Raw genomic sequence first — 27,543 nt, 5'->3', positions numbered from 1 at the left:
CAGAGAAAGTAAAATTTAGAGAATTAGACTTCTGGTCTTAAAAAAGAATATGTAAATATCGTTGAGTGTAAGGTACTATTCAATAGTAATATTAATATTACTCTTTCTATAAGAACATTTAGTCATTTCCCATTAGTTAAAAATGACTCTGATTCTCCTGACGTCAAAAACTTGATGAAATATAATAAAATATTTAAGGTTCAGATTAGACCTTCTTTGACTTTATAACCTTACAATTTTTCAAAATTTAAAAGAAATAATAAAATTTAAGCTTTATTGACTTTATTAGTTGTGGACAATTACAATAAATGTTTAACTTCAGCAAACAAAAGATGACATGACCTGAAAGCCATAATAAGAATAACAATAAGCAAAAACGCTGTAGATAGATAAAACTCAGTACAAAAGCTTGATCAACATAATTAGGGAAAAAAATGAAAATGAATAATATAAATTACTTCAGCTATTATGCTTTAACACTTTTTTGGAAAAATACATTGAAGAAAGTGCAAAATCACAGCAATGTCTGAAAAGACATTAAACAGATTATTAGCTTAAAAATGTGTTTGGGGATAAGAAGCTTTTCAGATAACATTTCTACAGTTTGTTACTAAACAAGCATCTGTGCAAGAATCTGATTTCGCAAGAACATATCAAAGTGCTGTATGTTAATATTTGAGTGGGTACATCGTTTTAATTCTATTTGATTCTGTTTCCTGTGACTGATGTGCTTCCACTTTCCTAAAACCATATTACATTTGGTAATTTACCAGATATATTTGGTATCAGATACCTTCACATGCCCCTTCTGTGACTGTGAATGTATGGTCTTTTAATAACATTTAGGTACCTCTTAAGGTATCCATCTCCTCTTAAGGAGTTGAGACATTTGATTTTCAACAGTTTCTATGGCTACTGTCAGATTAAGCAGTGTTTTTCACCTTGGGAGTAAAATAAACAAGGGAGGAAGCTGTGGTTTCGCTAGGCAAGCACAGCACCTTGCAGGTGGGTTTAGTTTTTGTTTCCTGTAAGAATATTCAATAACTTCAAGCCCTCTGGTTCTTATAATTAATGACTGTGCTCAGTACACAATTAATTCCTCCTATTGAGGAGGGAGTTTCATTATTAATGCTGTTGCTGTGAGTGTGTGATTTTTCTCCTGTGTCAGTGCCAGAATCTTTGTAGTAGGCTGGTAGGTCACAAAAAACAGTTGAGAGGCTAATTCTCTTAGCTCATGAGAACCAACTCTTGCTAAACAAATCTCATTCAGATGGTTATAGTCAATTACATACTGTTTCTATTTGACTTGTTTCTCATGCTGTCACGTCAAGGGGGAAAAATATTTCCTTCTCACGTTTAGCATTGGTAAAGTTGGGCCATACCAGATACATAGGACAAGGTCTCTCTTTTAGTGACTGAGTAGCAGCAATTATTTATATGATTAAAAAATCATAATTGTTGTTGAGTTATGTAAGTGTCTGTACTGGTAGATGATATATTAAATATCAACCTATTTGTCTTTTTTAAATCTGAGAACCACAATAGAGAAAAGGTAACTTGTGAATCATAAAAATTGGGTTGTACACTGAGTTTTTTAATGAATAAAGCAAAGGGAAAAAACCCAGTAATCCTGAAACTTGCAAACTGACAAGTTTCATACAATAAACCCATTTGGGACACTCCCAGGAACCAAACTAACTGCATGCCTAGAACATCCTTGCCCTACCTGAAACCCTTTTGCCTGGTTAACATCGAGATGGTTTCTCCTAGACGCTTTCCCTGGTCCCCTTAGATTGGAAGTGTCAAGTAGTCCCATTGTATCCTGTGTATAACACTTTCATAGCAATTACTCACTATACATAAATCTCTGTGGCAGGCAGAATAAGACACACCCATTTCCCCCAAGGTGTCCATATGCTAATTCCCTATATCTGTGAATATGTATCTTACATGGCAAAAGGGACTTGGAAAATGTGATCAAAGTTAAGTGCCTTGAGATAGGGAGATTTTTCTGATTATCCAGGTAGGTCCAATGGAGTTACATGGTCAGAAAGATGCAGAGAGAACTCAACACAATGTAGCTGGCTTTAAAGATGGAGGACTATGAGTCAAGAAATGCAGTGGCTTCTAGAAGCTGGGAATGGACCTCAGTTTACAGACATCAAGAAAACAGGGACCTCCGTTCTACAACTCCAAGAAAATGAATTCTGCCAACAACTTGGATTAGCAGAAAATGGATTATCCTGTAGAGCCTCCAGAAAGAAACATAGCCTGCTTTTAAGCCCACTGTTTTAAGAGCACAAAATTCAGGCAAAGCCTATTCACATATATAAATTATGTTTTAATATTAATAATAACTGGAATGCTTTAGGATATATTTAGTAGATTTTACACCATAACCTAGAAAATTTTGGGGCTAACAACGCACTTCAGATTAGTATTGAGTCAACCAGGCATCTAGCTGTCTTGATCCCCTAAATGCATCTTTATTCTTGAAGTGGATAACACAATGGAAGTAAATTAATATGACTCGCGTTAACTAAAAATGAATATAAGTAAGGCTATAATTAGATGCATTATGTTTATCAACCAAATGGAATATTCAAAGACTTCAGTATATATAATAAAATGTAGATATTTCAAATTATTTCAGATTTTTTGTGATTTTATATCTCATTCAAAAAATATCTTTCTTAGGTTTCCATACTACCCAGACTAAAGCAAAGATCCCGAAGTGATGTAAGAAAAGAAAAATGAATCATTTGCTTCCTGTGTTACTGAATGAATAATTTATTTCATTTTATTTTTACCTTTTAGAAGAGATTGAAATTCTCTGCCTTTATCTTCACTGACTTTTCCTTCTAGTGAGGAGTAAGTGTTCCTTATGTCATTCACAGTCAAAGAAATATTGTCAATCTTGTTCTGCAGAAGAGTCAGTTTTATTGCCTGGTAGTTTACCTGGTCAGTCATTTTTCGCATCACTTCTGCATATAGAAGAAGAGAAAATTGAGACCATTAAAAAATATATTTTGACCCATAGTTTGTATCATATAATGGAGAAAAACTAAAACCCTTTCTTCTATCATCTGGAGCACAACAAGGATGCTCACTTTCACCACTGTTTTTCAACAAAGCACTAGAAGCTCTAGCTAGAGCAATCAGACAAGACAAAGAAATAAAGGGCATTCAAATTAGAAAGGAAGGGGTCAAAGCATCCTTGTTTGCAGATGATATGACCTTATATTTGGAAAAACCTGAAGACTCCACCAAAAAACTATTAGAATGGATAAATGAATTCAGTAAAATTGCAGGATACAAAACCAACATATGAAACTCAGTAGCATTTTTATATGCCAACAGTGAATAATCTGAGAAAGAAAAAAAGTAATCTCATTTACAGTAACCACACACAAAGTTAAATACATAAGAATTCAATTAACCAAAGAAGTGGAAGGTCACTATAATGAAAACTATAAAACACTAATGAAAGAAATTGAAGATATGTCATGTTCATGGATAGGAAGAATAAATATTGTTAAAATGTCCATACTATCCAAAGCAACCTACAGATTCAATGCAATCCCTATCAAAACACTAATGACATTCTTCACAGAACTACAAAAAAAAAAAAAAAAAAAAAAAAAAAATCCTAAAATTTACATGGAACAACAAAAGACCCAGAATAACCAAAGTTTACCTAAGCAAAAAGAACAACTGAAGGAACAACTGGAGGAATCATACTACCTGACTTCAAGTTATAATACAGAACTATAGTAACCAAAACAGCATGGTACTGGAATAAAAACAGACAAATAGACCAATGGAATAGAATAGAGAACCCAGAAACAAATCCACATATCTACAGTGAGCTCATTTTCAAGAAAGGTGACAAGAACAAACACTGGGGAAAAGACAATCTCTTTAATAAATGGTGCTGGGGAAATTGGATGTCCATATGCAGAAGAATGACTCTAGACCTCTATCTCTTGCCATGCACAAAAATCAAATAAAAAAGGATTAACTATTTAAGTCTAAGACCTCAAAACATGAAACTCCTACAAGAAAACATTGGAGAAAGTCTCTAAGACATTGGTCTAGGCAAAAATTGCTTGAGTAATACCCCACAACCACAGACGCTCAAAGCAAAAATGGACAAATGGGATCACATCAAGTTTAAAAGCTTCTGCACAGCAAAGGAAACAACCAACAGAGTCAGGACAAAACCCACAGAATGAGAGAAAATCCTTGCAAACCACCCATCTGACAAGGGACTAAATAATCAACATATATATGAAGGTCAAACAACCCTATAGGAAAACATCTGATAATCCAATCAAAAAATGGGCAAAAGATTTGAATAGACATTTTTCAAAAGAAGACACACAAATGGCAAACATGCATATAAAAAGGTGCTTAGCATAACTGACCATCAGAGAAACTCAAACCAAAACTACTATGTGATATCATCTGACCTCAGTTAAAATGACTTATATCCAAAAGATAGGAAATAACAAATGCTGACCAGGATGTGGAGAAAAGGGAACGGCCATATCCTGTTGATAGGAATGGAAATCAGTACAACCATTATGGAGAACAGTTTGGAGGTTCCTCAAAAACTAAAAAAAGAGATACCATATGATCTAGCAATCCCACTGCTAGGTAAATACACAAAATAAAGGAAATCAGTACATCCAAGAGGTATCCACACTCCCATGTATATTGCAGCACTATTCGCAATAGCCAAGATATGGAAGAAACATACGTGACCATCAACAGATGAATGGATAATGAAAATGTGGTATATATGCACAATGGAGTATTATTCAGCCATAAATACAAAGCAACAACATGGATGGAACTGGAGATCATTATGCTAAGGGAAATAAGCCAGGAACAGAAAGACAAATATCACATGTTCTCACATATTTGTGGGATCTAAACATCAAAACAATTAAACTCAAGGAGATAGAGAGTAGAAGGATGGTTATCAGAGGCTGGGAAGGATAATGGCTGATTGGAGAGAGGTGGAATGGTTCATCTCCCAGGTGCAAGCAATTCCCCTGCCTCAGCCTCCCAAGTAGCTGGGACTACAGGTGTGTACCACCACATGCAGCTAATTTAGTAGAGATGGGATTTCACCATATTGGCCAGGATGTTCTTGATCTCCTGACCTTGTGATCCACCCGCCTTGGCCTCCCAAAGTGCTGGGATTACAGGTGTGAGCCACCACACCCAGCCTAAAACCATTTAAATGTTTAATTAAAAATTAAATATATATGTGTGTATATATATGTATTTTTAAAAATATATAAATAAAAATTTGTTTTTTATTTGGGTATAAAAATTTTGTTAGAGGCTGGGCACAGTGGCTCACAGCTGTAGTCCTAGCACTTTGGGAGGCTGAGGCAGGTGGACTGCTTTGGCCCAGAGGTTCAAGACTAGCCTGGGCAACATGGCTAAACCTCATCTCTACAAAGAAAAAAAAAATTAACCAGGCATGGTGGCACACGCCTGTAGTCCCAGCTGTTCGGGCACCTGAGGCAGGAGGACTGGTTGAGCTCTGGAGATGGAGGCTGCAGTGATGCATGATCACTCCACTGTACTCCTGCCTGGGTGACACAGAGAGACCCTATCTCTAAAAAAAGAAATAAGTAAATAAATAAATAAAAATGAAAAAGAATAGCAAAAGAAAGAATGAATAAGACCTACTATTTAATAGCACAATGTTGTGACTATAGTCAATAATAATTTAATTGTACATTTTAAAATAACTAAGAGAATATAATTGGATTGTTCGTAACCGAAAGGATAAATGCTTGAGGGGCTGGATACCTCATTCTCAATTATGTGATTATTACACATTGTGTACCTGTATCAAAACAATATATACACCTACTATGTACCCACAAAAATTAAGAATTAATTATATGTATTTAAAACCACTTAATTTTTTATTTTTTGTTTTTTATTTTTGAGACTGAGTCTCGCTCTGTCACCAGGCTGTAGTGCAGTAGCATGCTCTCGGCTTACTGCAATCTCTGCCTCCCGGGTTCAAGAGATTCTCCTGCCTCAGCCTCCCAAGTAGCTGGGACTACAGGAGGGCACCACCATGCCTGGCTAAATTTTTTATTTTAGTAGAGACGGGGTTTCACCATGTAGGCTAGGATGTTTTTGATCTTCTGACCTCATGATCCACCCGCCTCAGCCTCCCAAAGTGCTGGGATTATAGGCATGAGCTACTGTGCCTGGCCTAAAACCACTTAAATTTTTAATTAAAAATTAAATATATATATATTTAAAATCACTTAAATTTCATGATAGACTTGAAGGTAATTCGAATAAACTATATTTGCACTAATACATTTGAAAATATAAGCCTATATTCATATAGCAAATGGCAACTTGAATGTTAAGACTAAGTGTAGAAATTTGTAAAAAGTATTATAATAGCTTCTTTTTCTAAAATGTTTTAACTTTTCTCAGAATTTTCTGTTTTAAAAAAATTATTTCAAAGAGTTACTGTTACACTCTCAAAAAGAAACAAAGGGACAGAAAACCAAAATAACTTGCTCGCAGTTACAGAGCTGATGGCTCATCTTCTGCTTCCAAATTCAATACCTCAACATTAAAAATATGCAGCTGTATATATGTATGTAGTTGTAGCTATGTTCTGAGAATTTTATTGTTTACTGAGGTATTCATTAATCAAGGATAAAGAGACTTATAATTTAGTTTAAATCACTTTATATAGCAATAATACTGTCTATCCCTTTAGACATGTATTGCAGTAATTCAAGAATGTTATGGTCTTTTATAAAGATACTGAATTTCAATCCCTTAAAAAATTACAATACTATTATTAGGGGATATTCAGCTGCATTCTTAAAGACAGCCCTTTAAGTCACATTTCTTAATTGAATGCCTTGTTTTGTATGACTAGATCCATGCCAAACACAGTGAAGAGACGTTTTTAGCAGCAACCAACCTTATGTTTGTAAGAGCTAAAGTTTAGCTTAAAAGAAATGGCAAAAACTGATTAGAAAGATGGAAAAACGTGACATGCCAGCTTTGGATCAGCAGGAGGTTCTTGTTGATTCTTAGTCATAATTTCGTTTCTTAGGGATCAGCACCTGTTAAGCGATCTCTTCTCAATGAATGGAAGAGAGCCTTCTTAGATCCCTTAAAATAATACGTTGTTCCTTCCATGTCAAGGGTCTTCCATAATGGCACTCTTTGGAGAACGAAAGTTTGGTCTTGTTTTGGAAACCTGTGGTTTCCTTACAACCTAATATCATAGCATTTTTATTCCTTCTGTGTTTGCACACAAAGCTTCAATAATTATACATGGTCTTTTCAGTACCTATTATAGCTTATCCACAATTTCTCCCAACATCCAGCACCAGTAGAAAAGGATTGAGAAGTATGCTAATGTGTCACCGTCAATCATTTGACAGCTAAGAGATTTCTTGCTTAGAAGTTGTAATAAATAGCACTGGCAATAATTGGGTTAGAGATGATAGCAATTACAGTCTATGACCTGGGTCACCACAGTCTTGCTGCTGCTGCTGCTCAGCTACTCCTCTGCCAACAGCTGTATGACTTTCAGCCTGGTTGGTGTGTATCAGATGTTGCTGTTCCTGGGCTAAAATGAAGCAGAAAGAGAACAGAGACAGTTAAGCGCTGGGACGGCCTCATTTTTTCCAGTCCTGAACAATAATGTGGCTGACATTCATTTTCCCATGTACTGAAGCATGATGGTCGGGGATGATTGCAGAGTAAGCTGCTCCGCCCCCAACCATAGGGCAATGTGACACCACATTGGAGTGGGAAATGCAGGACTCTAATTCTGCTTGGAAAAAAAATGAAATTATTCAGGGCTCCTTTCCATGAAAATGGATGGTAGTTTGCGGGAGCTGTATAAACTAGCAGATGTATACTGCCTGCCTAATTGAGGGGATTTTAAAATCCGCTGTGTTAAAAGCTATAACAGTTTTATAAGTGGACTGCCACAAAGGCTGATTGTTTAACAAGGCAATTTCCAACTGATGTCTACTTGGATAAAAGGGAGAGCTACAGGTTCCTTACTAAAATAAAAATAGCTATTTCATTAATAGTGCCACTTAAATGGATTGTTTCCAGATTTTTATAGTATCAAACTGGACTAAAAATAAAAGTAAACTATTGTAGGCATATTTCAAGCAAATCAACTGGCAAAGTCAGTGAAATTTCATTAAATAGAAATTCTCGTAAAATAAATCAACTCTATTGAAGAATTTCACATGACTCAAGTAATATTTTAAATGGCAATATAGTTTTTCATTGGGGAAAACAGTTTAGAGAAATCAACTATTTAAAATATTGAGAACAGGGCAGGTGTGGTGGCTAACGCCTGTAATCACAGCACTTTTGGGAGGCCGAGGCAGGTGGATGACTTGAGGTCAGACCTCAAGACCCATCTGGCCAACGTAGTGAAAGCCCGTCTCTACTAAAAATACAAAATTAGTCTGGTGTGGTGGTGGGTGCTTGTAATTCCAGCTACTCAGGAGGCTGAGGCAGGAGAATCAATTAAACCCGGGAGGCAGAGGTTGCAGTGAGCCGAGATGGCACCACTGCACTCCAGCCTGGGGGATAGAGCAGGACTCTGCTAATAAATCAATCAATAAATAATTAAAATAAAAATAAATAAAATAAAATATTGAGACCATCAAATAATGTGGCTTTAATTTACAGACTTCTAATGAACAAATTTATCCATTGAAATCTGCATGTCAGACATGAGGAAACAAGTGTTTTGTGTCTGGCTGGGCTTCTTCCCACGTGAATTTATGAACCAATGAAACTCTGCATCTCTGGCACATGTTAATTATGCTCCCTAAGCCATATGTGGCCGTGACTATAATACTTAAGCTTCTCTACTCCACAGGAAGTATATTTGACATTAATCTGAGTCTCTATTGTTAGATTGAATTTTGCATTGTTTTTCTTCAGGGCATTGAGCTAAATTAATGAATTTCCATTCATGTCCAATATTTTTGTTTTGATGCTGTTTCTTTTTGATTTTCATTTCCTCCACTGTATTCTATAAAGTCCTGTGTAATTGTTGACTTATCTGGTGGACAAAGGCAATCTGCAGCTTGGGAAATAGTGTAATTATTTAGGGCATGGAGTGGGTGGGGAAAAGTGTAAATCTTCTTCTAAGACCTAGCAATAAGATTATTATAGTGTAAGTTTAAACTAATTCACACAGATACAACCATTTAATCATTGCATAAATTTTTAATCATGATTCCTTCTTAAATGGTGTAATAAGGCCTTTTATTCTGGCAGGTTAAATGTAAATCCATCCAAGAGTATAATTAGAGAGTAAAGCAATGGTTCTTAGACTGGGGTTCCTTAATCAGCAGTATGAGCATCACCTGGAAACTTTTGGCGGTAGAACTTCTAGAACCCCACCTTGGACCTACTAATTTAAATATGAGTGTTAAGGATACAAGCTTATAAGTATTTATAGCAGTAAGAACAGGTGAATTTAACAGGATGAACAATGATCTTTTCATTTATTTGCTGCTTACATTTTTGGCTAGATCATAGGAACAAAAAGAGCTGGTGCATTTGAAGGTAGTACCATTACTCAGTAGGCTGTGGATACTTTGTTAGGAAGGGAAGCATAATTATATAAACAAAGATAATATTGTTTTGTGGTATACAAACAAGGTTACTCTTCAGATTTCCTTTTCTATCATTAACTTTTATTATAACACATATTTCTTTACATCCCATTAGAAACTTTTTTTTTCTCATGGATGGAAATCAGAAGTTCCTGTATACTTTGAAACATTAAGTGTCCATGTTCTTTTCACTCCCTCACCTGAGATTCTCATTCAGTAGATCTATTTTGGGGAATGGGACATGTGCGTATTAAAAAACAAAACAAAAGAAAAGAAAAAACTCTACGGGTGATTTCTATGTATGGCCCTGTTTAGGAACACTAATTTAGAACAAATTGCTAAGCTTTCTACTTCTAAGAGGGAAATTCATTGTTATAATGCAGAAAATACTAGATATATTAATACTAAAATTGCAATCCAGAAATCAATCTTCATAGACTTTTAAACAGCATTCCTGTTAATAACAAAGGCATGTGTTGAAGACATGATTTAATAAAGTTTAAGAAATGAAAACCTTGAGTCTCATACCATTCCTTAAAGAGTGAGTGAAGTGGGATGGGGGTGGAAGGTGCCTTTCACAGCTTCCTGATTTCCTCATGTAGACATTGCCATTCTTTCTATTGTTATAGCACAAGATCCCTAAAGAGGCACTGCTAAGCATGGAAGCATATGAAGGGTGTTTGTGCTGCCTTCACAGCAATCAAATCTACAGCCCAATGACAATTTTAGAATGTCTCAGAAATAAAATCGCTTTCCACTCAAAAGCCAGACTGTTGCTCCTTACTCCCATGTAGCAACATTGCACATTCCCCAACTCCATGATTGTGTTTTGCCAGTATGTAGCAATGTGGTCGGCCAATTGTTAAAATATTGAAATATAATAAAGCCACAACTGTTGGCAAATATATAATGCTGAAGTCCAATAACTGACAAGCTGAGTTATACCAATTATAATATTAACTAATTACAAGTTAATCATGGATACATGATAAAGGATGTATTTTGTAGGATATGTGATGAATGGAATTCCTACTGTGGCAACATCTGAAAACTATTTTTCAAAATTAACATTTTGTTGGACCGATGTCAGGCACTGCATAGATTCTGTGAAACAGTCAGTGTTTTAGTAGAATGAACAATTTATCATTACTTATGATTTATGTATTTGCTAGAACTTCCAAATCGTTTGGTGCTCAATTTATTTTACTTATTAGTATGTACTAATTGTTCTAAATGCATAGTTATTTGATAATTATAGTCCAGAAGTTTGTGGTAAATTATTGAAGATGCTGAAAAAGAAACAAAAGTTTAGCCAAATTTTAAAAGCATTTGTTTCAGGTATCATGAGTATGAATTTTTTGAATCTGAGAATAAAACAAAAATTGTATCACTTAGGAACCTAGTCGTAAATTAGGTAATGATACTGTGCCAAACTCAGTTAGTCTGGAACATCTTTTAATATGTACAACATCTAAATAATACCAAATAATTATAAAAAATAAATTCAATATTAAATAAATAAGCTACATTTCTGGAATGAAAATCAACTTGATTTTCAATATTGGTAGACTATTTTTTCTTGCTAGGTAAATGTTGGATTCAAACAATCATACAAATTTGTATAATATAGAAATAAAATTACTAGACTCATTTTTCATCATAATGGCATTTACCCATTATGGTAAACATCATTTGCAATCATGAATCATGAAGAAGAAAATATTAAAGAATGTTATGAAATTAGTCTCATGAAATAAGTATCCTTAATAATAAAATTTTTCAATGAAATCAATTGAAGTAAAAAACTTTAAAAATACTTTATCAGATGTTAATAAAGTGCCCATAAAATAAATAAAATATTTAGAAAAAAATCAGAATTTTAAATTATTTATTTTTTAAAACAATAAGAGCATAAAAATAATAGAGCATTTTAGAAAAGAAAAATATTATAGAATTTACCTAATATAATAATTCTGATCTAGGAATATCATTACAAATCAGTTTTATGATACTGCTTTTTGTAAGACAACTTCTTAGAAAACTTAAAAGTCAACTTGATAAAATATAAAAGTATTATTAATGAAACTTGAATTCTTTCATATACAAGTATTTTCATAATTTTACTAAAATGTAAAAATCAAGAATTTTAAAGCAGTTAATTTTTTTAATCTCAGTAAATTAGAAGGAAAAGCATCTTTAATACTACATTAGTAATGTAGTAATACATATGAACACTCGAGAAAGGAATTTTCCACGAAATTTGTGTATGTGAAAATTTAATTATTTAGATAGGTGAAGCCAGTGCAATAATAGTGAAAAAGTAAACTAGGAATTCCAGGCAAAATTTTAGATAGACTTCTGTTATTTTTTTTAAATTTTGGCACTCTAAGTTATTGTATTCAAATATTTCTGACTGAAAGTATAATGTGTTATCAAGTAAATACTTGAAATCTTTTCTAGATGAATTTCACACTTACTACTATATATCAAATAGAGAAGAGACAATAAAAATAGACTAGAGGGAGAGAGAAAGATGGAAAGACAGAAGGAAAGCAAGAGTATATGCTAAAAATTAAAGTAATAAAAATTGGAAGAATATTTGGACTTCAAAGATAGCCTGTGATGTTACAGCTAAAAAGGTATTTTTTAAATTACATCAAGCCCTACGAATTCACTTTCATATAAATTGTGAAATTTAACATTTGGAAAATAGACTTTTTAAAAAAAGAACTGATTTTCAGAGATGACACACTAACAGAAATGCCAATCCTTTTTCAGCTTTACAAGAAAAGAAAATTCCCCTTGTTAAACTGGAGACAGTTAAAAAAACTGATCAAAGATAGCATAGATATAAAAATTTCATGTATTCTGTAAATGTACATTTGAAACATATATATTCTATTTTAAATGAATATATATTAATTGAAATATATAGATGTACATATACTATTTGAAACAAAAATTAGTAAAAGACCAATTATATAAGGAAAAGATTTTCTAATAAATTGTTTGAAAATAAAATTTATATGACAAAACTAAAAAAATGCAATAAATATTCCTTGATTTATACTGCCAGATGAATTTAACCTAATGACATTTACAAAGCTCTATAAACTAATTAAATAGGATATTTATATAAGAATTTTCATGATTTAGTTAATAGTAAAGATAGTAAATATTCAAAAATACACACAGTATTCAAGTGCTGATAAAAATTGAATGCAATCACTTTTTATTCAGGAAAGCCCAACAGATAATTCAGCAGGAGGATAATTTAACTGATGTTAATAGAAATTACAAACTTATTGAGACCTCATGTCACCCAGTTTCTCTAAATCTGATGGGTAAGTCATTAAAGGAGGTTGAGATTGTTCCCTGTATTAAATTATCTCTCTGACAAGGACATCATTTAGCTGGTATTATCCATGGCAAAAGACCACACCAATATAATTTGTAGAAATCAATAAATTGCTTAGAAATTATTAGAATGATACGAGTGATTTTTGGTATGATTTATCTTATTTTCTTACTTGGTCTGTAGTTTTAGATTGTGTTATAGACAATGCTTTAATTTAAGAAAATAAAAAGTAATGCATTCTTAATTTTTGATTTATATACAATATTGACTGTGACTGTTGCCCCTTCCCAACAATTATCATAATCAAAAGGCAGATTGGTTTGGGTGCTCACGATCCTGAAGTGGAGAGATCTCAATACAAATCACAAAAGCATTTTACACAGGATTTATTTCCGGGGTTCAAAATACTTTGGTAAAGCTTTATTATAAATAGTGACGTTATTTTAAGTTGCATTTTATAATGGAATTTTAGTCAGTTCTTTTCATTTTACTTCTTACAAAGTATTACATGCTGCATATTTAATATGAAGATTATAACATAATGTTTTACTTAACATCCTTCAAGGACTGGGAAGCAAGGGCAAGGTCTCTCTCTCTCTCTCTCTCTCACACACACACACACACACACACACACACACACACACACGGATGTGTTGGCAGTATTTTAACTCTTCTAGGATCCTATTTGAGACTTCAGTAGGAGCACTTCATCAATATATAGTTCCTTCTGTGTACCCAGTCTAGGAAAGATCCTGAATGCTCAAGAAATAAAAATTTACGTAGGTGAGAGGTAAAGTGTCAAGAATAGAAAAGAGGCAAATGAAGAGCATCAAAGTTTAATTTTCTATTGACCTGAGGGTCAAAAGAATTTGAGATATATATCTTTCATGTGATCTTGAAAAATGCTATTACATTAAAAGAGGGAATAGACAGTGATATGTGGGAGATAATCAATATATTGAAAATAGTAACCAAAAACACGAGAAAAACTTTAAAATCAGTGACAAGAGGGAGAGGAGAGAGTAAATTAAAAAGTTGTCAGAAAGAAAAAAAAAAAAGCAATTGAAAGAGATAAAAAAAACATATATAGAGGTATCAAGTAAAAATCTAGTTTTCCTGTACACTAAAATTTGATGATTCATTCCTCAGTATATGAAAATAATATATATAAAATGAGAGAAATTAAGCTTTTTTCATATTTTATAGTTTCAAGATCATTAATTTGAAAGAAAATGTGATTATGAAGTATTTTATAGTATTAAATGCCAAAAATTAATGTAATTGTATGTATATATGTGCATGTTCATAAAGCTTCCCATTTGCTCTTAGCAATATTGTTAAACCTTTTTTTTTTTTTTAAGAGTCTAAGTGAGAAAACTGTACTCCTGAATAAAAGAAACAACTATTAAGCATCACACAAAGATCCTTGAGATCCAATTGTCACATGAATCTCTTTGCTGGGGAATTCATTAGATGGAGTCCCTGCCAAGGCTGTTGAAAACTTGAAATGCCTGTTTTACAAATTCAATAGTTTATGTTATCTTTCCCTACCTCTGTTTATTGACTGGAGTTCAATACTTCCATTCATCCCAATTTATTACACGGGATTTAACCAGCCACAGCAAAGAGCTGATAGGATCTCCGACAGTGGAGTCAGTTACTCTCCTGTGATAAAGAGCCTCGTTGATTGATGCTCTTTTGTTTTTTCATTTAGCAATCTTTCTGTCTCCCCAAATGTATTCTCTACCACAAGGACTGCCACAGATTCTAGGTTTTCCAAGCAATCTATCTTTCACTTGACACAGATTTTTGCTTTGTTTCTTACAGGACAGATTTCTAAGTTTCTTTTTCTTGTTCCCTTCTAAGCGATAAGCACAGGAACAGAGGACATTTATTTCAGTCAACTAAATTTGTAAAGATGTTTGTGCACTTCAGATTTTTTTTAAATGCAATATATTTTTTAAGTTGGATTCCTTTTTGCTTTTCTCCCAGCACAATTACTCTCTTTTTTATCCCCTTGCAATGGAAGCCCTGACCTTGATGGATCAAGGACTTACAGAAGCAAGGTCTGCAAGTGTCTACAGCAGAAGCAACAGCTTCCTTATTAGATCCTTTTTTTTTTTTTTTTTTAATTAGACGGGTTTTATTTGCATTATTTTGTAGTTGTTTTCCTTCCAGGCCTTTCAACCATATGGAAGAAGTCATTAATGGCAACTCAGTAATGAGGATGTTTGCTCTCTCCCACTCAGAACCAGAAAACCTTCCTGTGTGGCTTGAGGAGACAGATTTCCAGCTGATCCATCAATATCAAGTGAATACTGGCATGGTGAATGTTCGGTGTACATATTAAGCTTTACTGAGATTTACTAGTTAAATTGAAGTAGGCAGTTTGGTGCAACAACCACTTATGGTACACAGTGTTCTTCACTAAATGCATCATAATTTTATTGTGAAAGATGCTTAGAGGAGGTAATGTTCTTTCTCAAAGAAGAAAGCATTTGCTACTGCTGGGAAGAAAGACATGCAAAACTACAGTGAATGCATTTTACAATCCTCCTGCTGGAGAAGCCCCATATTCAAATGTTAGTTACAGTAGCTCTTATATAATTTATTGCATGATTTCACAGCATTTGTAAAACCAAATATTTGTTATATATTCATAACATATGGTAGGGGCCAGTTTATTTCAGCACTTGTACATGCTCACATTTTGTCAGCATTCATAATATCTGTAGTACAAAACAGAATGTTATAAGATACCTTTTTTCTATAAAGGATCTGATGATTAAAGCCACTATATTTTTAAAAACAGATTTGCAAACAAGTTTTCTTCGTCCTCTGTAATCTAACATTATTTGTATTTAAATCATTGCCCTTTGTGTCATTAAAGTAAGTCACGCTTTCCTTGTTCCACTTCAGAATATTTTAGAGACATCTACTGGAAAAGAGCATTATTGCAAATTTTATAAAACAGGTTTAAGTGTATGTTACCGCTGACTTTTTGAAAAGTATCTTGAATACCGTATCACAAAATTAGGTCCTTTCTGAAGGCAAAACCCCTGTGCAAACTGTCTTTGATGACTCATTCCTCATTATGTACAAATATGTATGTTTAAAATGAGAAAATGACATAACAAATGCAAAACATACCAGAACTATTACTTTGATGTTGGACTTAAAGCTCCTTTTTCCCCCCATATAAGGTTCTATTCATTTAGATCTTTTAAATTGGTTTCCTTTTGATAATATGATGAATATTTTTATAAGGTAATCTAGAACTGTGGCTACCAGTATTTTGATTATCTGAGTTGCAGCTGAAGTACATGTGTAGCAGATTAGCATATTGTGGAATAAAGAGAGAATCACCCATGGATTCTGAGTCACCACATCTCTTTCTAACAGTTTCAAGATGGATTTATATCCCCAAAGAAATAGAAAGAAGGGTATAAAAGAAAGAAATGGAAAGAAGGGTACAAAAGTAGAGGAGAAGAAGTAAAAAAGAGTACAGTTGCAAATAGCTCCAATTTATTCCTGAACTGGTGATATTTCTTGCATATTTACAAGATGTTCCTACTGCAGTTTGGTTTGCTATTAGAAGGGAAAGTGTGCAAACAGCCCCCCAGGAGAGAAATAATGAAGGTTCAAGGGTCAAAGGGACACAGTAGTTCCTAATACAACCAGTGCATCAATTGCACTAACAGAAAATTCAGTTATTGAAAATACAACTGCACTAAAAGTGAAAAGTAGAATGGTCAAAGTATACTAGGGAGCAACAGGGGGTTCTTTTGGAATCAAAGCTATATTAGAATTGGTTGTATGATAACATGACACAATATGCACATCTGCCATTGGAACATTATTCCCATTGTAGATTTCCATAGAAAAGAGGCCTTTCAATAACAGCTTAATCAATCAGCAGATACCTGAATTATGAGTGGTTCCAATTACACTGTTACGACAGAAGGTCATAATCAGAACTGTTCTGGGATATTTTTTGTCACTGGAAATCAATACAATGATTTGTAAATCTAGTATAAAACCTATCCACAGGTTACTTCCAATTAGGATATAAGGTGCCATTAGACAATCCCTAAACTACTTGAACTCATAAATATTTCATATCATACTTTGAAAAATGAGAACGGCAGGACACAATCTGTATTTGAAACTGTCAATTAGTCTTTGTTTCTTGTGTCTATATTTACAGGGATGTTCTGGTGTTTTTTTCTTCCTACATGTATGTAGTTCACCATAGTGATAAAGAATTGATTCCTAAGTATAAAAGGCTGAAACACAGAGCAACAGCAGTTCTCATCAACTAGAGTCCATGACATTGTTTCATCTGTAGACTTTTTCCCTTCCATGTGTCTACCAGTAGGATGTGTGATAACATCCTAAATTTCTAGAAATGTGCTCTGCAAACAAACACTCGAATCACCAAGAAATAATGATGGAATTAATAATCTCATGATATCCTTCCTTGTAGAAGAAAATAAATACAGATTTCAGAAACAGAATTCTAAATACTATTCAGAACTTTTAACCATTCACCAACTCTAAACACAAATATGTTTTACCATTGTGAGTATATTCGTGTACTTCATGGAAATCAGAAATCAGGGCCATATTTGGGCCTTTTTAGAATATGCTAAATTCTTTATTTCCAAATATTTTCAGCATAGATTACATTTTATTTAAAAGTTTATTTTGCCTGGTTATAAATGCAGTGCACATTCATTCTATAGTCTAAAAATAAATTGAATTTTTATAACATCTTCGAAATTCAGGCCAGACCCAGAATAAATAGCATTATGGTGAAATATGCCTGCAGATTCTCATTGTATGGGCTAGTAAAACCATAAATGATATCCCTAACTAAAATGCAGGATTCCTAGAGCTTTTGTATTATAATTTGCTTTTTCTTAATGTGAGTCATAATGGTTTATCCACACTTATATTAATTTTTAATCATAGTCTCTTACACTGTTGATTGAATTCCCCACCACTGCTAATGGTCTTTCTTGTAATATTCATTCACTTAAAATATGTATGCTGATGCCATATCTTATTTTTCAAAGGAAACCTGTTTAAAGCCAAAAGCAAAATAATAGTCACATGGATATTAGGCCACAGCGGGTTACCATGTGTTTGATCAGCCTTGCCACCAGAAAGTCCTTAAAACTTCGGTTGAAAAAAAAATAGCTCCATTAGAATTTTGAAAAAGAGAGAATTATTCATGACATACTTTGTATGTCCTTTAATACTAAATTTCATTCATATGCACATTATTTCAAATAACTGAACTGGAACAAAATTAGAGAGTAGTCTTATTTTTATATTGAGTCACTTCTAATAATACTTTATTTAAAAATTGAAAATTAGCATTCCTGATATTTTAATAAGGCATGCCTCTATAGCTTGTTGTTAAGAATAAGTAAGATCTTTCATCAGATTTCCATTTGCTCATCATATAAATCCAACATAAAAATGGGGGGAGAAATTAGAGAATAGCTTATGAGACTTCAGAGTGTTATAAAAGCTACCAAATTAGAAAGCTTAGAAAAGTAACAGTCCTAGGAATTTGGCTACATGTTAATTTACCTTGGTTCAAAGGGGGAAATATTATTCTTTTCTTCAATAGAATCAGTTTCTTATTGTTCAGAATTGTGATTACTAATATTAGAGTATACCTCTTAGCTGACATTTCGGCCCACTGTATCCAGGACAACACCTCCAATCCAACGAGGTGACAATTTTATGTTGCATCCTGTAGATAGGATTGGATATCTTCTGAGATCTAGAGAGTTGAGCAGTTGGGGGAAAATCAATTATTTGTTTCACATTAAATTATCAGTTGGAATAATAAATGTAAAGTTTTTGGGGAAATGCCTACAATATAACAAGCATTTATTTAGTATTAGCTGTTATAATAATAATATTCATTATCAACATTATTGCCTAACTTAAGTTTTTTTCAATACATTACAAAAAGCGGTAGTAGTTATGGTATTTGGTATTTTAAATTGATAGTTATCATTGACTTTCTAAAGATATTATAGCTTTTCTCTTGATAATACTTTTAGCTAAATCAATGTTAAAACATATTTTCATTCCAATTTTAAAATTATATGGAGATAATTTATTCTACTTCAATTCATATTATTTCCTATATTATTATAATTAAAAAGATCTATATTTCCTCCAGATCAGTATCAAACAACTTGAAACAACTGGATATTCGTGATCTAATTGAAATTTTGATAACCACTATCATTTTCCCATTGAATTTTTCATCATCAAAGTTTTGAAATTATAGTACCCACTATTTTTGTCATATAGTATTTCTCTGAGAGAGACAGAGAAGGACAGAGAGAGAGAAGGGATGTAATATGAGGAAATTTTATTTCTAAGATGAAACCATAAAACAACAAAAGAGAAATAAGGAAACTATAGCAGTTCAACACAACAATCAACATAATTAGTGAATGCTACTAAATTGTGAGCTCCGTGTGTGTAAGTCATAAGTACAATTTGGCCGTATTAATCTTACCCATGTGACTTTAATATTTAGTTACTATTTATCAAATGGGTCTGTAAAATGGGTACATACTATCTTGCTTAATTTTCATATTAGTTTATGATGAAGGCATTATTATTATCCTGATTTGCTGATGAGGAACCAAAAGAACAGAGAGATGAAATAACTGGCTCAAAGTCCCATATCTAAAAGGGGTAGAGCTGTGATTTTTAGCCCATGTCATGTGGGCTAGCTTCCCATGTTATTATCCTGGAGTTTGCCACGTACAACTATATGGAGACAACAGTCATCCACATGGGTAAACCCTGAACATGTGGAACAGTAACATTATAATAGACTGGCCTTTAGGGACTTGGGTTTCAGTTTCTGCTATAACATGACAGGTAACTGAGTATGTCTGAGGCTATTTGTCAGTTGCAAAATGAGTTACAAGATCCTTTCCATTTGTGAAAGCATGCTAATCATTTGCCCTCGTTTGTTTCACTAAATCTTTCTGTCTAGTGAAATATCATCTGCAATCCCATAGTTAAAGCTAAGTAGGAAGTAAAGCAATTTGGAAAGGGACTCTACATAGAGTTTGTAAGGATGAGCTCGAGCAGTTAGTTGAACTATTGTTGGGGTCAATATTCCTGCTTTGGCAAATTGAGTATCTGTTGCAGACATAATAAAAGAAAAAGTAGCAATTATGACATAAGTATTAAAATAGCGAATGAATGGACCCACTCAGAAGGCATAAAAAAGATAAGATTCAAGAATAAAGATAAATACTGGTTTGTTTGAAGAAAAGAAAAAAAAATGAAAAGAGCTCACTTTGAATCCAGAAGGGCAGTATGCTAGGGACTACTGTGGTCAAGTTTTCATTACTAAAGAATTAGCAATGCATTATTTGTGTCTCATATTAGCAAGGAAATTGTCACAAAGGGAGTAAGGGCTGAAAATAGAAATAGAGTTCAGCTCTCCCAAATCCCTAAGATGTGCTTAGCTCTCTGGACGATGAACCTTAGCTATTCCTCAAGGGACTAAGAAACACCTTGATTTTATGTATCCTTATTGTGCACTCTTCCAGATTGCCATGTGTCAGATTCATTGCCTGAGTTATTTGTATGACAATTTGCATAACATTAGCCATCATGGCCTGAATAACAATTTGAGTTTTTATTGTAGGCTCTTTGGAAACACCCCTAGCTGAGCTACTGTGACTATATTAATTCAGGAATTTATCAATTACTCAGCCCCATCTTTTAGGACAACAGCATAGATTTTTTTTTACATGATAATCAAATGACATGGCTAATTACAATAGATACAAGAAGAAAAACTTCACTTAGCTGCTTTACCATGCATAATTGTAACTAGAAGCTCTTCTAATTTTAGAATATGAACCAAGTTATAAACTTGTCTCTGACCTAGCATGAAGAGAAAATAATAAATCTTCAAAATTGTGCATGAAATTCATAAGCAATTAAAGGACAGGATTGTTGACTTGCTATATAGTGAAAGTAATAGTGATAGTAAAAATAGAACTAAGCATGAGAATTAACATGTATTGAATGTTCACAGGGCACAAGGCACTAGGCTAAATATATTATTGCATGACCTCAAATGATTCTGAAAATGACCATATGAGGCAAATATTATTAGTGTCTGCATTTTCACTTACTGAAGCATAATGCGACGACTATCCCCTGACCCTGTTACGTATTATGTACCTTGGATGACTAACATTATATATTCCCAGCTATAATTTATTATGGTGCAAAAACAGTGGCTATTTTCAAGAAATATTACATACCTTTGAGGACAGGATCCGCCGGTCCAGCCACAAGGTCCTCTCCCACCTGGGACATAAGTGACCTGGTTGTCCAATATCACTGTGGGAGATAACCTAGTGTGTACATAAGCACACCAATTCCTAAGGAAGATCATAATTGTTAGAGAATAAAACTGTTCTCAAAAAGAATTCTTTTCATCAAAAGTATTTTCACAGACAAACATCTATTTTTGCCATACTATACATCAGAAACTTTGTAAGATTGCTATTTAGCTTTAAAATATTTAAATATAAGAGAAAATAACTTATTACTGCATTGCTGTACTCAGGAATTATAAAGAAACACTAACAAGATCAAAATAAATAAAAGAATAAATCAAAGCTAAAATGAGAAACTTGCAGAGTATAGCTATAAGATAAATCAAAATGCAAGAATGCTCTTGTAGCAAGTATTAATATTAGTACTGAGATAAAAAAAAAAAACTCAGATCCGGGTCCATTACTTTAAAATATGTGCAGTAAAGCATAAGTAAATAAGTAGATAAATGGTTTAAAAATCAAAAAAGAGGAGAAAGAACTGTTGTTAGCTGCAGTGGATAGGATTGTAACTGAACAAAATACAAAATGGTCTAGATGCAGATTATTATAATTAAAAAGAGAATTCAGCAATGTAATTAAATATAAATGTTTATGAGTTAATACAAGATTAATTTATATTAATTCAATCACAAAGTTAAGATCAGTTACATTTCTCTGTACCAACAACAAATTCAAAAAGGCACTATTAACAATAGTAAAAACTAACAACAAGAATAATGTACCTAAGAATAAATTCAGCAAAAGAAGTGTTAGATTTAGTATGTAAAAATTTTAAACTTTATTGAAAAACTTTAAAGAAAAAGCCAATGGATCATGTTAACTAATGGGAAACTCAATGCAAATATGTCAATTTTCCTCAAATTAATCTCCAAATTCTATGCATTTTCACAACAAGTCTTAGCTTGAGATAAGGAGTTAAATGAGCTTATACTATAATTTTTCATATAAAAAACTAAAAACTTAAATTTCAGAGAATTTTGTCCCTGGCTATATAAACTATCAGATTTACCTTTTTACGGAAAAAATTATAAATCTGGACAAGATGTATAAAGCAACAGTTTTCAGATGTTGGGCAGTAGACAATGCAGTGATATGATTCTTGAGGGAAAATACGTGATGTTAGCTCCACATTCAATCTAGTTTTGTGCCTGGGAACAATTTTCAAACTGCATCACAGAAGGATGGATTCCAGAAAAGACACCAAGTAAAGAAAATAGAGATCTGAGTTTGGGGATACTAGGGTGGTTAAAAAGTGTGGCAAAGATTAATAAAATGAGGGGGCCAGAGAGAAATATCATTTTAAAAGTCAATATAGGGGTGCCCTTGAATCTTGGACTGAATACTATTTTGTGCTTGCAAACAACAAAATTCAGACACTGATAACATAGAATCCACAGTGCCCAGCATGAAAAGCAAACAAAACTAAATATGAGAAAAAGCAGCAAAATAGGACCAGTATATGGAGTAAAAATCCAGTAAACAGAAAAAAAAAACAAGGATGACATAGATGTTGGAATTAGCAACCCATGACTTTAAAACAATTAACCATTAAATAGAACGAGAAGTATATAATATATGAATTAAAAATGGACTGGATGTGCTTAGCTGAAGTCTGGACACTTCAGAAAGTAAGACCAATAAACTCGAAGACAAGGAATAGAAACCGGCCAAACTGAAGTACAGAGAAAAAATTCAAAAACATAAATGAGCAAAACTGAAGTGGTCCTAAGATCGGGCAGAATAAACATGTGAAGAAAAAAAAGGAAAATTTTCTAAATGTGTATTTTTTTAAAAAAAAATCAACCCTCATATCTAAGAAGCTCAATGAATTCCAGGAGGATAAACACAAAGTAAAACCTCACTTAAGTACATCATACACAAATTCCAGAAAACAACACATAAAGAGAAAAAAAAAAAAGATATGTTAATTGCTTGATTTAATCATTCCACATTGTCATTCATCTAAGGCAGATAAATTGAGCTCCATAGAACTTATTGTGCTCTTGTGAATGTGATGTTTAAAATTTCAGGCCCCTCAAAGAAGTAAGAAGACACGCTGGCACATGTTGTTAAATCACTGGTAACAATTGAGGCAAAAATAACGTAAAACAAAGAACTGGAAAAAGCAAGAAATAAAAATAAAACGATTTGAAATTGAGAGGACCACAATAAAGGGATCTTTAAAAAATTAACTAGATTCCTCATGCAAATGCAATGAAGATCCTAATTACTGAGACTGACTAACTTCAACAGAAGCACAATTAAATTGTCACATGAACATTCTCTGAATGACTGTGGAGGAGGGAGTGTGGGGCAGAAACAACACAAGGATTGCCGTCACTGCATGCTCAGGGCTTTGAAAAGAAAAAAATATATTCATTCTCTGTGAGGCAAAATGATAGTGTCACCTGGCAGAGGCCTTTTCAAATCCTAAATATTAAAACAATCTCATGACTAAAATAGTTGAGGAGGCAAAGGAGCAGATCAGCAGACTGCTCATGGCCCAGCAATCTTTGATCCAGTATAAATTGGAAGAACAATCCACAGCAAAAGAGCCCCTGGTGTGACTTGTAATTAGGTTTATGCTACCAATGAAATAAGCTCATTAAGGGATGTTAAAAATGTAAATATAATTTTAAAACCAAATTATCTGAAAATGTAGGTTTAAAAACAGAAAATGAAGCATGGTAAAATGGTGACGGCAGTTTAAAGGAAAATGCAATGATCCCAGACAAACATTTTGCTTAAACCTAGTAATCCTTTGTACCTTTCTAGACAGATTATGGTGGATGGTGAGCAGTTACTTTGAAGTATTTAGTTTTCCAGGGGGTCATAACCCTCCATCCAGCAGACCACATTTGGGATTCTCTTTCAGGGTAATAACTCTGTTGCTTTTGTGCAGCAACATGTACTGAAAAAAAGCTTGTATTGATTCTTTGGATTTTTCAAGTTAATAGGTAAAAGGTTTGTTCTAGGGAAAAGCAGACATCTTTGGTTATGAGCAAAGGCCTAGCTTGTTGAACATATAAAACAGAGAAGGGAAAGGATTCTATTATGATTCCTAAAACTCAAAGACTTGTGGATAATGAACTAAGAGAAGGCGTCATAAAGAAACAGTTTACTGTATTTTTGATTTTCACATTTTAGAAACCAAATCTTTCAGGAAACTAGTGAAAAGACTAATGTAAAAAACTTCCATTAATGGACTAAATAATGGCCCAGTCATATCAGTTCTTATCCTGAACTGAGTGAGAGGGGACTGAAGCAAAGAAGATGGCTTTAAATAATGACTGCACAGAACATGTTCCCAAGAAATAAAGGGATAATCTAAGAATTAACATTATTCAGTTATACTAGTCCTTAGAACCCAGATGAATAGATTACTTGTCATCTAATTCAAAAGAAGCTACTTAAACTTTCATATTAATAAACTGTGGCTACAATAGTATGAAAATACCAAGTCCTGAGGATGTTCATTAGAAGTCAAGGTAAGCCAATAAAATCACCACCATAAACCAAGCCAATGGTATATAATTTTCTTTGAGAAGCTGGAGATTTTGTGTCTGGGGGAGACTTTATGGATTGAATGGCCTTTGTTTCCCACCATCCCCTTGAATGTAGAGATTTAAAGGGGAACAAGAGGAAAACAAAATAGGACAAGACAGACATACTGCTTCTGAAAATTAACATTCTCTCAAAGAAATAGGATTATCAGGTGACTCTAGTAATAAGCCCTCACACCTCACTTAATACCCACCCATGCCTCTCTGACTTGAGAAAGTATAAGATCTCAAATGTCCATTTCTTTACCTTGTACTTAAAGATGACTACAATTTGCAAATGACAATATATGCATATATTAATGAATTCATAAATGCCTCAGGGGAAGAACTAAGTCTCTGGTGGGACTTAATTTAGAGAGAACAATATTAATCCCTCATAAGAGAATAACTTATTCATATTATTCCTAATTCACCTCATGAAAAATACTATTGTCTTAATTATAAGATTATTATTGCATGGAAGTACATCCAAACAAAACTTAACTGTTTGACCATTACTAATGGCAAAATTATGAAATAATAGTGTCGTACATCATTTTATATTAAACTCCGGAAGTCCATAGGGATAAAATTCCCACCCAATTCAATGATAAGTGGGACAAACATATGCTAAATATATAAAAGTTAGTCTTGTACTTTTTTATAAGTGTTTACTACTTTTTGCAAATCAAACCTGCTCATTTCATTCTCAACTCTGTAAGTCTGACATATGTGGATAATTCCCCCTCTCTCTCTTTTTAAAAAATATCACTTAGTAAAAAATAGTTTGTTTAAAGAGGAAAATAGAATTTTAAAGGCAACTATACCTTAACAAACCTATTTTTATTGATGTCAATAATCAGGGAAAAAATTCAGCTGAAGCCTCACTTGGTTTAACAGTTCAATTATTAAGTCCTTGAGCAAAATTATGTGTCCTAAGTCAATAAAAATAGAACATATTTTAGATAGCACCACTAGGCAGAGTACGTGTTCTCCCTAGCACACTACCCTAATTTGAGAACATCATTAAAATATCATGTATCACAATAACAGAAAGGTAGAGGCAACTCTAATGTCCATTGACAAATGAGTGGAAAAAGAAAATCACACACACACACACACACTCAAAATGGGGTATTATTCAACCTCTGAAAAGGAAGAACCTTGAAAATACTATGCTAAGTGAAAATAAACAAGACACAAAAGGACAAATATTGTACAGTTTCACTTATATGATGTACTTAAGTGGTTAAATTCATAGAGACAGAAAATAGAATGGTGATTGCCAGGGATGGTGAGGAGGGTGCAATGAGAAGTTATTATTTCATGGGTACAGAGATTCAGTTTGGGAAGATGAAAAAGTTCTGGAAATAGATGGTAGTGATGACTGCAAAACAATGTGAACATACTTAAAGCCACAGAATTGTACATTTAAAGACGGATATAAATTTTTAATGTATATTTTACCATAATAAAAATAAATAAATACATACATACTGAAAAAATGCCATACAAAGTGATAAATAATAATTTTGCATATCTCTTGTCAAAATCAGAGAGAGTTGAAGAAGAAAAAGTAAGAAATAGCTCAAAGGATGAAAAAATAGGACAAAAGAACAGGAAAGGGGAAAAGAAGGAAGGAGGAGGGGAATGAGGCATTTCTGGCAACATCAGAGCTGTCATCAATACATGCCTTTTTTCACCTCCTAGGTCAGAATTAGAAAGTCATTTCTGTTGATGAAGGTCTGCCTGCTGGACAAGATTTTTATTCTTTTAACTCCACACATAGGGGCGAATAAAGAAGAGAGTGTATTTCTGTGCCTAGAGTTTTTTGTTTGTTTGTTTTTATTCCTGAATTAGGCAAGGGTGAGGGGTGGGGGCAGTGAGCACACCTGCATAAGCAAAATAAAATAAAGAAAAATTTCCCATAACATAATTCGATGCTGGAGCCAGACTATCTGCTTTTAGATCTTGACTCCACAATTTATAGCCATGACTTTGTCTGGCAAAGGTGACTTCCTCATCTACAAAGCATCTACAATAATATTATCTACCTCACACGATTGTCGTGAGACTAAATGTTTTAATAAAAGTAAAATACTTGCTGCTATCACTGCTCATAATAATTAAATGATTCAGAGTTAAGTGGGATTTTTTTTGAAGAGGATATATATATACAATATGGCCTCAATTTTTTTGCCTCCGATACAAAGAGACACAACTCCTGTTTTGCTTCTTTAATGACCTGATAAATTCATCTCAACCATAATTGCTTGTATGTTTCAAGTCAATAATTTCCATAAAACCAATACAGAAGACCATCATCATCATTTATGGTCAATTCAGATGATGAAGCTTGCCTCTCAGGAAAAAATAATATTGAGAATGTCTCTACAGTCTTAAGAAGTCATGAACATAAATACTTCTAAAGTGTTATAGAATCTGTTTATTAAAATCTTTATTTTTTCTAATCAAGCTAAAAAGAGAAGTTTTTAATCAAATTATTAATTTGAGAGACTATAATTGGCATGTAGTTCACTAGTCATAAATGAGAAAATAATTCAAGG

The 27,543-nt window shown here is 33.2% G+C and overlaps 1 protein-coding gene across 3 annotated transcripts in view; it reads right to left on the bottom strand.

The window, feature by feature from the left end:
- MMRN1 (multimerin 1) overlaps nucleotides 1–27,543 on the bottom strand; it is a 59,030-nt gene that overhangs the window by 23,327 nt on the left and 8,160 nt on the right. For 2 of the 3 annotated variants that reach the window (XM_023195443.2, XM_023195446.2), the window contains exons 2-5: nucleotides 21,357–21,476; nucleotides 18,717–18,823; nucleotides 7,538–7,642; nucleotides 2,811–2,984 (exon numbers count right to left, since the gene is read on the bottom strand). In XM_023195443.2, the coding sequence (XP_023051211.2) occupies nucleotides 2,811–2,984; nucleotides 7,538–7,642; nucleotides 18,717–18,823; nucleotides 21,357–21,476 (506 nt within the window). The remainder of the gene's footprint in view (nucleotides 1–2,810; nucleotides 2,985–7,537; nucleotides 7,643–18,716; nucleotides 18,824–21,356; nucleotides 21,477–27,543) is intronic. The other variant, XM_023195445.2, reaches the window with a different exon arrangement.

The sequence above is a fragment of the Piliocolobus tephrosceles genome, chromosome 3, assembly GCF_002776525.5.
Source record: "Piliocolobus tephrosceles isolate RC106 chromosome 3, ASM277652v3, whole genome shotgun sequence".
NCBI classification, from domain to species: domain Eukaryota; kingdom Metazoa; phylum Chordata; class Mammalia; order Primates; family Cercopithecidae; genus Piliocolobus; species Piliocolobus tephrosceles.
This window is presented reverse-complemented; position numbering and strand designations above follow the sequence as displayed.